Source organism: Lotus japonicus, chromosome 3 (assembly GCF_012489685.1).
Source record: "Lotus japonicus ecotype B-129 chromosome 3, LjGifu_v1.2".
Classification (NCBI taxonomy): Eukaryota; Viridiplantae; Streptophyta; class Magnoliopsida; order Fabales; family Fabaceae; genus Lotus; species Lotus japonicus.
The window spans coordinates 61,963,600-61,977,059 of NC_080043.1; the positions used below are offsets into that span (position 1 = coordinate 61,963,600).

At 35.7% G+C, this 13,460-nt stretch overlaps 1 protein-coding gene and 1 pseudogene across 1 annotated transcript; one reads left to right on the top strand and one right to left on the bottom strand.

The window, feature by feature from the left end:
* The first annotated feature begins 3,130 nt into the window (after positions 1–3,130).
* Positions 3,131–6,884, top strand: LOC130743143 (uncharacterized; annotated as a pseudogene).
* Positions 6,885–9,833: 2,949 nt separating this feature from the next.
* LOC130745160 (uncharacterized) lies at positions 9,834–12,526 on the bottom strand. Its single transcript, XM_057597302.1, has 2 exons — positions 12,260–12,526; positions 9,834–10,376 (listed from the first exon to the last, which is right to left on the bottom strand). Exons 1-2 carry the CDS (start codon positions 12,434–12,436, stop codon positions 10,191–10,193), a joined length of 363 nt encoding a protein of 120 aa, XP_057453285.1. The 5' UTR covers positions 12,437–12,526; the 3' UTR covers positions 9,834–10,190.
* Between the last annotated feature and the right edge of the window lie 934 nt (positions 12,527–13,460).

Sequence of the window (13,460 nt, forward strand, 5' to 3'; positions counted from 1 at the left end):
AATATTGATGTAGAAACTCAAAGAAAAGAATTAATGAGGAAAAAAATAAACTTATTTGTAATAGAAGCTTGCCTACACCTTAGGCACTAATCAAAAGAGATCACATGGTCAAATGATGTTCATCAATAAATAGAAAATTGTAGAAGGTCGAGAATGAGTCCAGCAGAAAAGAGACTAAACACCGTCAGGAGAAGGAAAAACTTGGGAGATTGTGATATTTGTTCGCTTCAGAAAAGTGAGAAGATGATGTCTATTGTTTTTTTTATGATCATGCACATTCCTTTGTAATAAAAAGGCCTCAAGATATATTCCAAAGAAAAGGGGAGAGCAATAAAAAACTGAGTAATGAAATTGAAGCAATCTGAAAATATAAAATTTAAAAAAATATGAGAATTATTTTAGATGGATCGGAATAACATTTGGCATAGTAGAATGGGGAGTATTTGATTTACCAAAAGACAAAAAGAAACACTCATTACTCATATTATATATGGTCATAAGTCATAACCTTAATTCCCTACCTCACTCTCAGTTTGTCCCGTCCTTACACGTAGCAATTAGACACTCAGCAGTACTTTTTCCTCTCACACACTCAGCAATTCAATATGATAAAATATTATAGTAAAAATTAATCTTATTATAAAGTTAGATTGAAGCACTGTGTCATGCAAAATGTAATACAAATGAACAATAATTATTTATTCACACCTCAAAAATGAGGTGGAATAAGGTGGAGGAAGAGAGAGATAGGAAGAAAAGAAAAAGTAAGAGTGAGAAAGTATAAGATGTGATAGATGATAAGAGGAGAGAAAAAGAAATAAAAATAGGTGGAAATGAAGTGTATAAAAAAAGATGTGTGTATATATCATTACCCACAAATGAACTAATTAATAACTGTTGGGGAATAGTAAGAACAGTATATCTAAGTTTTGCCCATTCAAATAAGGTTGGTTTCTCTATTTCTCCTTTAACTCTTTTTATCTAACTCTTTTTTCACTATTTCCCCTTTAAGAAATTTAGTGTTATGATAACTTGATAAGAGTGTTGTTGAACTATTTCTATCATTTTCTACGAATAAACATGATTGATACTACATTTATTCCAAATTAACTGTTCGAAAACAGAAGAAACACATATTAAAGTACAATTAATTTTGTTGATTTTCAGAAAAATATTACTTCCTCCGTTTCTATTTATAAGAACCAAATAGAAAGTGCACTTGGTCCTTTTTATAAGAACCAACTTGAAGTTTGTGGAGAATTAATTATTTTTTGACAAGAATGTCCTTATTTAATTGAATTTCTCTCTCTTTCCACTTGTTATAGCATTAATGATGCATAAAAATTAAGAATAATGGGTGGAGGGCAACTTTGGAAAGTTGATATAAATTTAGAACAAATTTAATGTTTTTATCTAGATTAGCTAAATTTCTTAAAGGGTGTGAAGTGATTACTTGGTTCTTATATTAAGGAACGGAGGGAGTATCTATTTTATTTGTTTACCATTTGCTTTACATTTTATCTTTCCTCAATTATTGTTCTCATAAAGACATTACTCGAAAAAAAAATGAATTAATGCTCTCTTAAAATATAAGTGGACAAATATAAAGAAATAATTTTTTTTCAAAGTGAACAATTAATAAATAACAAAAAAATATTATCTATTTTATTTGTTTACCATTTGCTTTGCATTTTATCTTTTCTCAATTACTGTTCTCATAAAAACATTACTCGAAAAAACATGAATTAATGCTCTCTTAAATTATAAGTTAACAAATATATAAAAATAATTTTTTTTTCAAAGTAAATTAATAAAGAACAGAATTATTGCTAGTTTTCAGCTTTTCGCCAATCATTCTTTTTAAAATGGGTTTTCCCAATATTTTCGAAATTAGATAAATAGCGAGACAATTCCATTTTTATTTTCGATTGAACTTTTTCGCACTCATGACAATTTTTGAACTCGACAATTTGAGAATACTAGATTGGCAAAAAAAGAGGGGTAGATTGGATTGAATTGATTATGGGTTGAAAATACTATTTTAACTTTTAAGTCGTTTGGATATATGCAAGAAAAGTGGGGTAGATTGGAAAACTGACACCACGGCCCACGTTTTCATTCTCCTATCTCATTGTTGGAGAAAAGGGAACAACAATTACACAGTAAATGTAGAGAGAGAAGAGAGAGTGAAGTGGGGAAAATTTCTTATGTAATACTTTCTGTGTACAATCATTATAATTAATGACACTTTATAGTCAACACTAGACCCTCATCTTAACATCAATGATTAAGCCATTAATCACTTCCGTAATTAATGCTAACCCTAACTAACTAGTACTTCCTCCGTTCCTTAGAGCATCTCCAATGGGAGTGTCTCACACCAAAGAGACTTTCCCATTAGTGTCTCATACCATTGGAGAGAAATGGTTCTTCCACCATGTCTAATTTGGGTGTGGTAGTGTAGAAACTTCTCTCTCATGTGTCTCTCATAAATATGTTCTTATAAAATATTATTATATTTGCTTATCATTTTACTCCCTCTGTTCCTATTTATAAGTCACAAAAAACTAATTCTCTTAGATTAAGAAAAGTAGTTAGTAATAATAAATTTGTAAAGGAAATGATTAGCTTTCCTAGACTACCCTTATTTACTTTCCTATGATTTTCTCTCTCCAAGTTAATATTCCAAAAGTTCATCATCTCTTTCATATTAAATATGAGGGTGAATTTGGAAAAAATTATTTAATGCTTCATAGATATTAGAAAGTGACTTATATTTAGGAACAAATTTTTTTCAAAAAATGTGACTTATAATAAGGAACGGAGGGAGTATCATATAAGACCACTTACAATGGTTGTTGAAAATTTGTGTTGAGAATTGTTTAGACCTTGTAGTGGTTGTTGAAGAATATTGAGGGTGATGTGGAGGAGAGAGAGAGGGGAGAAATGTTGAGGAAGCTCAACAATGTTGAGAGACCTGCCGGACGCCACGTGGCGCGCTCCGGTTGGGCACCGACAGGCGCGTGGCCTGCACGAGGGGACAAGGCGCGTGACGCGCCTGGGATAAGGAGAGAGAATTTGACGGATTTCCTTGGACTGCCACGTGTTAGGATCTGATTGGGTCGCCAGATTTCTTTTACCCTTATCTTTTGAACTCAAGTATTTCATCAAAAAAAAAATTCTGAAAAAAAAAATTTATTCAAAAATTCATGATTTTTTTTCTCTATAAATAGAGACTTGTTTGATTTGGACACAGAAAAAAAAAACCAAATTTTTCACCATGTTATTATTTCTCTCACCATCTTATTTATCTTTCTATTAGCCTTTGTTTTGAAATGGATCCCAACAATCACCATTACAACACCCAGAATTCTTCTAACTACCCATATAACTACCAAAATCCCAACATTTATCAAGATCCAAATCATTTTCCCAACCAACGTCATCAAAATCCCAACAATTATCCAGATCCAAATCAATTTTCCTACCCACGTCCTCAAAATCCCAACAATTATCCAGATCCAAATCAATTTTCCTACCCACGTCCTCAAAATCCCAACAATTATGAAGATCCAAATCAATTTTCCACCCAACGTTCCAACCAGTCATCCTTTCATCCCTCTTATGGATCTATGGGATATCCATCTCAAACACCCCTGTCTAGTGGTTATATGCCAAGTGTTGATGCACCTGAATTTCCAAGTGTTGATGCATCTGAATTTCCAAGTGTTGATGCACCTGAATTTCCCGAATTTTCAACACAAATGACTCTTGGTGGCATGACAGCTGCTAATCAATTCACTCCTGCTCAAGAGGATACAACTCCTAAGAGCAAGAGAACCCAGTCACCAGCATGGAACACTGCACAAAATTTGATGCTAATTAGTGGGTGGATTAACTGTGGAACAAGCAGTGTTGTGGGGAAAAACTAGAAAGGAGATAAATTTTGGAGAGATATTGCTGAGTATTGTAATACACATTGCTCATTCGATCCTCCGCGTGATGGAATTGTATGCCGAAACCGATGGAATTATATGAACAAAATACTGGGTAAATGGATTGGCGCTTATGATGCAGCTAAACGTCAGCAAGCAAGCGGTTGGTCGGATAATGATGTTTTGGCAAAAGCGCAGGAATTATTCGCCTGTGGGAAGAATGTTCAATTTACTTTGATGGAAGAATGGATATAACTTTGTGATCTGCCACGTTTTTGTAGTCAAGTAGGAGGAAATAGTGGCTCAGCAAGTAGTGGATCTAAGAGATCTCACGATAGTGATGCATGTGGCTCAACCTCTATATGATCAATTCCTCGTCCAATGGGTAGGGAGGCAGCTAAAAGAAAGAATAAAAAGAAAAGTAGAGAAGCTCCCTTGGAGGAGGAGGACAAAGGTTGGGCAGAATACAAACAGGTGAAGGAGAAAGAGCTTGTACGATTGGAGAAGATAGCATCGGTGCAAGAAGAGACTAACCAATTGATGAAAGCCAATTTGTATCTAAAGCTAAGTTCCGAAGAGGACCTCGATGACCGTAAGAAAGAGATGTTGGAGAAGTTGTCCAAAGAGCTATTTGGGAATTAATTTCAATGGTGTCAAGTCTGTTGTGTTTGCTTTAATAACTTGTGAGTGGTGTCAAGTCTGTAGTGTTTGGCTTTAATAATTTGTCAGTGGTGTCAAGTCTGTTGTGTTTGGCTTTAATGTATGAGTTATTGTGTTTGAATATGTTCCACTCAATTCGAATCTTGTCCTTTTCCGATTGTTAACTCTAGTTCATAACTTATTTCGAATCCGCAAGTGATGTCAAGTCTGTAGTGTTTGCTTTAATAATTTGTCAGTGGTGTCAAGTCTGTAGTTTTTGGCTTTAATGTATGGGTTATTGTGTTTGAATATGTTCCACTCAATTCGAATCTTGTCATTTTCCGATTATTAACTCTAGTTCATAACTTATTTCGAATCCGCCAGTGGTGTCAAGTCTGTAGTGTTTGCTTTAATAATTTTCCAGTGGTGTCAAGTCTGTAGTGTTTGGCTTTAATGTATGGGTTATTGTGTTTGAATATGTTCCACTCAATTCGAATCTTGTCATTTTCCGATTATTAACTCTAGTTCATAACTTATTTCGAATCCGCCAGTGGTGTCAAGTCTATAGTGTTTGCTTTAAAAATTTGCCAGTGGTGTCAAGTCTGTAGTGTTTGGCTTTAATGTATGGGTTATTGTGTTTGAATATGTTCCACTCAATTCGAATCTTGTCATTTTCCGATTATTAACTCTAGTTCATAACTTATTTCGAATCCGCTAGTGGTGTCAAATCTGTAGTGTTTGCTTTAATAATTTGCCAGTGGTGTCAAGTCTGTAGTGTTTGGCTTTAATGTATGGGTTATTGTGTTTGAATATGTTCCACTCAATTCGAATCTTGTCCTTTTCCGATTATTAACTCTAGTTCATAACTTATTTCGAATCCGCCAGTGTCCACCATTCAATGTACTTATATATATATGGATTCATAGATCCATTGATGTACCAATATCTCAAATCTCTCCCAATCTACTTCGAATTCTTGTGAAAATCACAACAACCAATATCTCAAATCTCTTCCAATTTCCAAACAAATTGATCCTTTTGAAAATCCAATTCAAAATCCTTTTGATATGGCAACATACCTTCAAAATTCTGAACTTGAAGAAGCTTATATACTCAACCGAGTTAGGGAGCGTCGAAACAAAATATTGGAAGATAGGGCACCTCATAGCAGAAAATATGTCAGTAGAGATCATGCAACGGCAAACCAAAGGCTAATTAACGACTACTTTGCCAATGAGCCTACATATGACGATGCAATGTTTCGTCGTCGGTACCGGATGCAAAAACATGTTTTCCTTCGAATCGTTGCGGACCTTTCAAGTAGTGATAACTACTTCACCCAGCGAGTTGATGCAGCCAATAAAGATGGTATATCACCCTTAGCATAATGTACCACAGCAATGCGAATGTTAGCATATGGTGTGGCAGCAGATGCAGTCGATGAGTACATCAAAATAGGAGGTACTACAGCACTGGAGTGTTTACGTAGATTCTGTAACGGAATCATACGATTGTATGAGCAAGAGTACCTTAGAGCACCAACCGAAGATGACCTGCAAAAAATACTACATGTTAGTGAAATGCGGGGGTTCTCAAGCATGATCAGGAGTATTGACTGCATGCACTGGGAGTGGAAAAATTGTCCTAAATCATGGGAAGGTCAATTTACTAGAGGGGATAAGGGAACCACAACGGTTATTCTTGAAGCAGTTGCATCTCATGATCTATGGATCTGGCATGCCATTTTTGGATGTCCGGGAACGTTGAACGACATAAACGTTCTAGATCGGTCACTAGTGTTTGATGACGTGGAACAGGGAAAGGCTCCAACTGTGAATTTCTTTGTGAATCAACGTCCCTATAATATGGCATACTATCTAGCTGATGTTATCTACCCTTCTTATCCAACTCTCGTCAAATCGATTAGACTTCCTCAAAGTGAACCCGATAAGTTGTTTGCACAAGTTCAGGAAGGATGTCGGAAGGACATCGAACGTGCATTTGGAGTGCTTCAAGCTCGTTTTAAAATCATCTGTGAACCAGCTCGTTTGTGGGACATAACTGATTTGGGTATCATTATGAGGTCATGCATCATATTACATAATATGATTGTTGAGGATGAACGGGATTCATATGCTCAACGTTGAACCGATTTTGAGCAATCTGGGGGAAGGTGGATCTAGTACACCGCAACCATACTCGACCGAGGTGTTACCCGCTTTTGCAAATCATGTGCGTGCTAGATCCGAGTTGCGTGATTCGAATGTTCATCACGAACTGCATGCAGATCTAGTGAAGCACATATGGACAAAGTTTGCAAATGTTTCGTGATTGAAGATGATTTGTATCATACTAATTACGTTATTTGTGTGTTGTGTGCTTAGTTTGTTGTCTTGCATTTTAAGTTAAGAAAATAAAATAAATTATTGTGTGCTTAGTTTGTTGTCTTTCATTTTTACGTTAAGGAAATAAAATAAATTATTGTCTATATTTAAAAAAAATTAAATTGTTAAGTGTTTATTGATTAATTTAATTTAAAACAATAATTGTAATTTTATGTAAATAATAAAAACTAAAATATAAAATTAAATAAAAATATGAAATAAAAAAGTGGTGGGGTAGGGTGTTGAGAGAAAACCATTGGAGTGGGTAATTGTTGAGAGAGTGTTGAATTGGAGAGAGAAGATGATGTGGAGTGTTGGGAAGAGAAAAAATGTTGTTGAGAGGAGGTAAACTAAACAAACCATTGTAAATGGTCTAAAGTGTGTAGTTGAATGTGGGGTCTACTAGAAAAACTTTTAAGAGTTTTTGGGTTGGAGTAAAAAGTTACTACTCCCTCCGTTCCAGAAAGTTTGTTGTTTTGCACCATTTTTCAATATCCCAATATGTTTGTTGTTTTAGAAAACCAATGCATTTTTTGCTAATTTTTTCCACATATACCCTCATTTAATACATTTTCTCTCACTTATCACCTTTCATATTAACCAACCACAAGTCTTCTTTATTAATTACATTCTTCTCTATCTAAAGTATAATTTAATAGTTGCACATCATACTAGTAAAATTAAATAAGGACAATCTAGTCAAATTATACTATCAATAATTGCTTTCTTACTCTTTGTGCCACGACCTTAAACTACAAACTTTCTGGAACGGAGGGAGTAGTAAAATGGTTTAGATGATGTGGCACTATGAGGAATTGTAAAGAATGAAGTGTAGACACTCTAGTAAGTGTGATGGATAAAGATGCTCTAAAGAAACAAAAAGTTGCGCTTATTAAGAAAGCATTAAATGCGTCTAATTAGTGTATTATTTTTTTAAAAATGCATACATTCTTCCATATTTACCCTTTGTCATTTTCTCTCACTAATTAATGGCAGGTGGTAATTGTAACATTGGAATTGAAAACACACAATTAATGTGAGGGGTGTATATGGAAGAGTAGGATATTTTTCACTAGATTATTGTATGTTTAATTGCACTTTTGATCCCTGATGTATTGTCAATGTGTGATTTAACTCCCTTATGTTCAAAGCGATCGAATTTAATCCTCATTTTCCAATTTGTGAAAATTTGGCCCCTCTATCAAGTTGACATTCAAAGTTAAACGAAAATTGTTGTGCATTGTTATTTACACCATCTAAACCTATCTTAGCTAATCACACCACTTTTTTTTTGGTGCTAATTATTTTAACTTAGACATCAGTAAAAAAAATGAAAATAAATAAAACAATTTAATTATAAAAGCCAAATTAAAATCAGAGGACGACGGCAAGGTTCAGGGAGAGTTTCCGGCTATGTCTGCAAGGAATTTCTACGTTTCTAGAATTTTACCTTCTCCCCACTTTCTGGTTCCCTGAATAGATTTTTGTTATGTTATTCTTGATTAAGTTGTTGATTTGTTAAAGAAAATAACTTGAAGATTCAATTTTTGTTTGTTTCTAGAATTGATGTTGATTTGAAACCCTTTATGGGTTGTGTTACTTTGAAGCAGGGAGAAAATTGTTGATTCATCCTGTTTTCTAGGTAGTTCGGGTTTGATTCAACATCTGTGGGTTTTAATTTACTTTGTAAGATTTGATTTCAAATTCTTGGTGTTGGATGAAAAGGGAGGAAGAAGAAGAAGAAGGGAGGCGTGGTGGTGCTGTGTAGTGGGTTGAAGAAGATAAAATGTAAAAAAAAAAACTAAAAGAAAAAAGAAATATTTTTAAATAAAAGGAAATTATGTGACATGCCATCCTAGTGGCGTGCAACGTCAGTTAAAGATGCCACATCAGCAGCGTCCGTTTAATTTTGGATGACAACTTAACGGAGGGGTCCAATTTTCACAAATTGGAAGATGAGGGATTAAATTCGCTCGTTTTGAACATAAAAGACCCAAATCACACAATGGAAATAAATTAGAGATCAAAAGTGCAATTAAGCCAAATAAAATTAACCAACGGAAAGGTACATTTCCTTACTCCTTTGGATTATGAGTACGATTATTTCATCCCTTTCCCTATAATTGTGATTTTGTCCAAGGTCAGTGTAGGTATTATTTCTTCACCACTTAATGTTTCTTGGTGTCTAAGGTTGAATTATTCAAGTTTTCTAGGACAAAAAGAAAGGTTTTATCAATTTATGAGAAAACCATATTGAGTAAGCATTAGTCCCTCATCCAAATGGGAAACTGGATTTGCATCCAAAATAAGATCATGCTATGGATGAGAACATACATGCTTTACAAACGGGAAACATAGGCTGGAAGTTGAAGAAATCTGACATCTATTTCTAATGTAGCACTTTTGCTCAATTTGCCTAGACAATGAAAATGACATGGCTTTTAGTTGTGGACACATGGTAAGTCCTACCTAATAGATGAAAGATTTTCCCCCATCTTCTAATTATCATGATAATTAAGATGAATTTTTTGGTGCAGCAGACTTGCAGAGATTGTGGGTCGAAATTGTCTCTATGTCCCATATGCCGCGAGCAGATTAACATCCGACTCAGGCTGTTTCCTGGGTAGATTGTATTTTGATGTGCGTATTCTAAAGCAGTCATTACCTATTTGTGCACAATGAAAGTAATGTAATACCTTGGCTCTTCCACCCCTACCTCCTCCCTGTACTAAAATATCATCTTGAGTCTAAGTTAATAACTTGATAGTTGTTAGTCAAAATGGCAAAGCAGCAGATGCTACAACAATACAAATAGTCAGGAAAATTTAACTAATCCCACCTATAGAATGTGCAGAATAATATCATATGTAAAAGGTGCAACGCGAATAGAATGTTTTATCTTATACCAGTGCAAGTGCAACTGTTACACTCACATCCATGTCGTACGAGAAAAGAAAAAAGGCTTAATCCTCAAATGCAAACAGTTTAGGGCAAAAGCATCCTAAAGTCTGGAAAATAAATTATTCCAAAGAGAATACAAGACCCCTCTTCTATGAAGAATTTAATTAACTACTCAATTCTCGCCTAACTAATACCTCTTCCCCAAGAAGAGGAGTTCATTGCTTAAAAAGATGCATCCAGGAATGTAAAGAGATTAAACACGAAACTGCGTCAAGTTCATAGTGAACTTAAAGAAACGTATATTCACAATGTCTGGAGATCAGCAACTTATTCATTTCTTTTGCTCCTTGTCAGCTTTAGTCTCAGTTTGCTCTGGAACAGGTTGAATTCTCACATAAGGTTTTCTGGTTAAAGTCTCTCCTCTTAGAGCAGCAACGTAGCGGTCATTGGTATCCTCCTTCCGCTGTAGCTCTCCAAGGTATTCTGCCAGTCTCTCTTTATTTACTTGTCCCATCATCTGATACACAATTAAAGCAACCAGGCCGTTAAGAATGGATTATGACCAGAGGAAAGAAAACACTTCAAAGAAGCAAATGCAAATTAATTCAACTTAACAAATTATTTGACCTCTAAAATTAGCTGCTACATCATTCCAATCCAAAACCAATCTTTTCAGTCATTAACATAGGGTAAATATGATTACATGTTGATAATATATTTGATAAGAAACAAAGGAAATTGCATGCAGAATGCAAACACAGAAAGTAGTGGAGTCACAGTCATAAAATGATAGAAGATTTTGTTTCTGGATAAAACATGTCTCATTTTATGAAAACTGAACACAGAAATATGGATGGAAAATGTGCAATCAATGTTACATGAACATTAAACCATTACCCACGGGTTCTGTATTGTTTAGAATCTGAAACCTGAAGAGCTCACATTTAGTTAATGAAACCCATGGTTTTCGTCATGACTTCACACAAAAAAAACATAAACAACATCATCATAATACACTTCACTGGATACTTGTTCAAGTCAAAAGGTACACCGTACACAATCATGTAAGCTGTGCAACTATTTACCCTAGTGATCATATGTGATGGATACAGGCCCGGACTAAAACACAGAAACACAGAATGAAGGTAAACATTTGCTGACAGCACTAAACAATCAGAACAGAAGAGCAGGTAGAACTCCATACATAGGCAAACAAGGAAAATGAAAGAGAAAAATATCCTCTCAGAAAGAATTTTGAGCCCTCTAGTATCCCAGAATACAAATGAGTCTTATTTTCCTTCTCCCCCCTCCTTCAATTCCCTATATATTTGCTTCGCTCCCACTAACCTCCTGTTCCTTTGCAAGACACAAAAGTTCCTTGCAGCCCCTCTTCAAATCCCTCCATTCCCACTAACTTCTAGTTCATTTTCCATAAACCCTCTAACCACACTTCTTATACAACAGACGTTTAATTGGGGACCTATCAATACCAGCTCCCATCAGAGGCACATTATCCTCAAAGGCTCAAAGTGGAATTCAAGAAACTGGGCGTGGACTAGATCATCAAAGGATAGTGATGTTAAATGTCAATCACAAAGGGTAGAGGTGTGAATTATAATAATAACAATGATGTCTTTCACTTAAGGCAAGAAATACATTTTCATTTCTGAATCAGTTTCCAAATTAGGGAAACAAAATGTAAAACACACATTTGGCACGAGAAGAATGGGTATTGACTATTGAGGGAGAAAAACAGAACAAAGGCCTAAACTTTTGTGAGAGAGATTGAAATATCCCATGGCAGCATGTAGAATACGTTCTTGCGATAAGATTTTGAATTAAAGCCAGAGAGATTGTAGGATTTTGATCCAGGGGCTACAGAGACAGAGGAAGAATCAAACTAGAAGTGTCTCTGTAAAGCAATTTGTCAGCGTCAAAACTGCTACGAGCATACAACCACTATACCCCTTCAGCCAGTATGATCAATGCTAGTCAGAAACGCGATGCAATGAGCTTTTGGCAGGTACTGTGATCTTCCGCTCTCATGCCACCCCCTTCCGTATTTTTACTTCCTTTAACATTTAAACTCCCCCCTTAGTTCACTCCCTCAATCCTCCTAAACAATCTCTCTAAGCAACCTTCCATCTTAGTTCACACCATTCATCCATTCAAACTCCAAAAAATCATTATTTTCACAAGCCCAAACTTTAATTTCTGTGGAAGCATACAACAGAATCATATGATAATCAAAAAGTAATATCTAGGGTACAAGAACTCAGTATCATATGCCATATCAGTAATCAAACCCTTGAAAACACAATCTCACAATTTATTAATGAAACAAAGGATGAAACCTAGAAATGAAGAAAGAAAGAGAAAGGGTAAGGGTAAGGGACATGCCAGTGATTCAGGGCGAGCAGTAGTGCGGAGACGAGATTCGAGTTGGTCGGTGCGGGTGTTAGTGGCCTGCATCACGCAGTAGCCGATCACGCCCGGAACGACGCCGCATACGGTGGCGAAAGCGAAGAAGAACGGCTTCGATTCGCGAGTCCGACGCACGATCCATTTCCACGCCATTTTTCTTCTCTTCACTCTCACGCCGCCTTCACCACACACCTTCGTTTCGCTGTAGCTGAGTTCAAATGGACGACGATTTAACAGTCGTTATAAAATGAAACATTAGAGCCTCGGTTATACTTGTCATTTTCATTTTTCAGAATAAATGGGAATTATTTTAGTTTTTTTTTTAAAAGATAATTATTTTAGTTTTAAAAGGTGAAAAGTATCATAAAAAAATAATTTTTAAACATTTCTTCTTGGGTGCCCAGAATTTCAGATGAGTGTATGGTACATGAGTGATATGGACCAATAATAACAGTGCACTTAATATGACATTAATAAGTTAGTGTTGAGTGAATATCATTTACACTTTTTATGCCACGACCACAATACTTGTTATTTTACTAAATATGTCCCTATTTTTTGGGACCAATTTCAGATCTATTTTTTTACCAGCTATCACCCTTCACTTAAAAATTAAAAAAATAATTAGGAAATTGTAATTAAAAAAAAATCTCATCTTCTTCCTCTTCCTCTTCCATCTTCATCTTCTTCCCCACAACTCAAACCAGAAATTCATGAATCACCTCATCATCTTCTTTTATCAGTTTCAAACACAGATCTAAGAAGATTGGCCCAACCTTTCGAGACTCAACCGAGAATTGAGAGCCTGCAACGAGAGATCCAGAATCAAAGCGAGGAAGAAGAAGATGCCTCTACCGATGGGTTTCTGTATGCAGCGGCGGCAACGCGAGAGCGTGGTGGCGGTGTTCTCGATCTGGTGTTTTATCAGGTGTGGAGGTTGAGTATGGTGCGGTGTGCTCCTGGTTCTGTAGTGACCATCTTCTCCTCCTCTCTCTCTCTCTCTCTCGCTAATCCGTGCATGAGCAATCATCGTCGTGACTTCTGCAATCATCTTCCTCCACAAAAACAACTCACTACCTTCACTTTCAGAAAGCCAAACTCGTTCCCTCTTCCCTCGGAAATCGGAAATCCAAAATCCCAAACTTAGTTTCTAACGAGGACGAGATGACGCGAGCAG

Coding starts and splice junctions, on each gene's coding strand:
- LOC130745160 (XM_057597302.1), bottom strand. CDS start 12,436: ATGGCGTGGAAATGGATCGTGCGTCGGACTCGCGAATCGAAGCCGTTC. Junction 10,377..12,259: donor CTGCTCGCCCTGAATCACTG/GCATGTCCCTTA, acceptor ATTGTGTATCAG/ATGATGGGACAAGTAAATAA.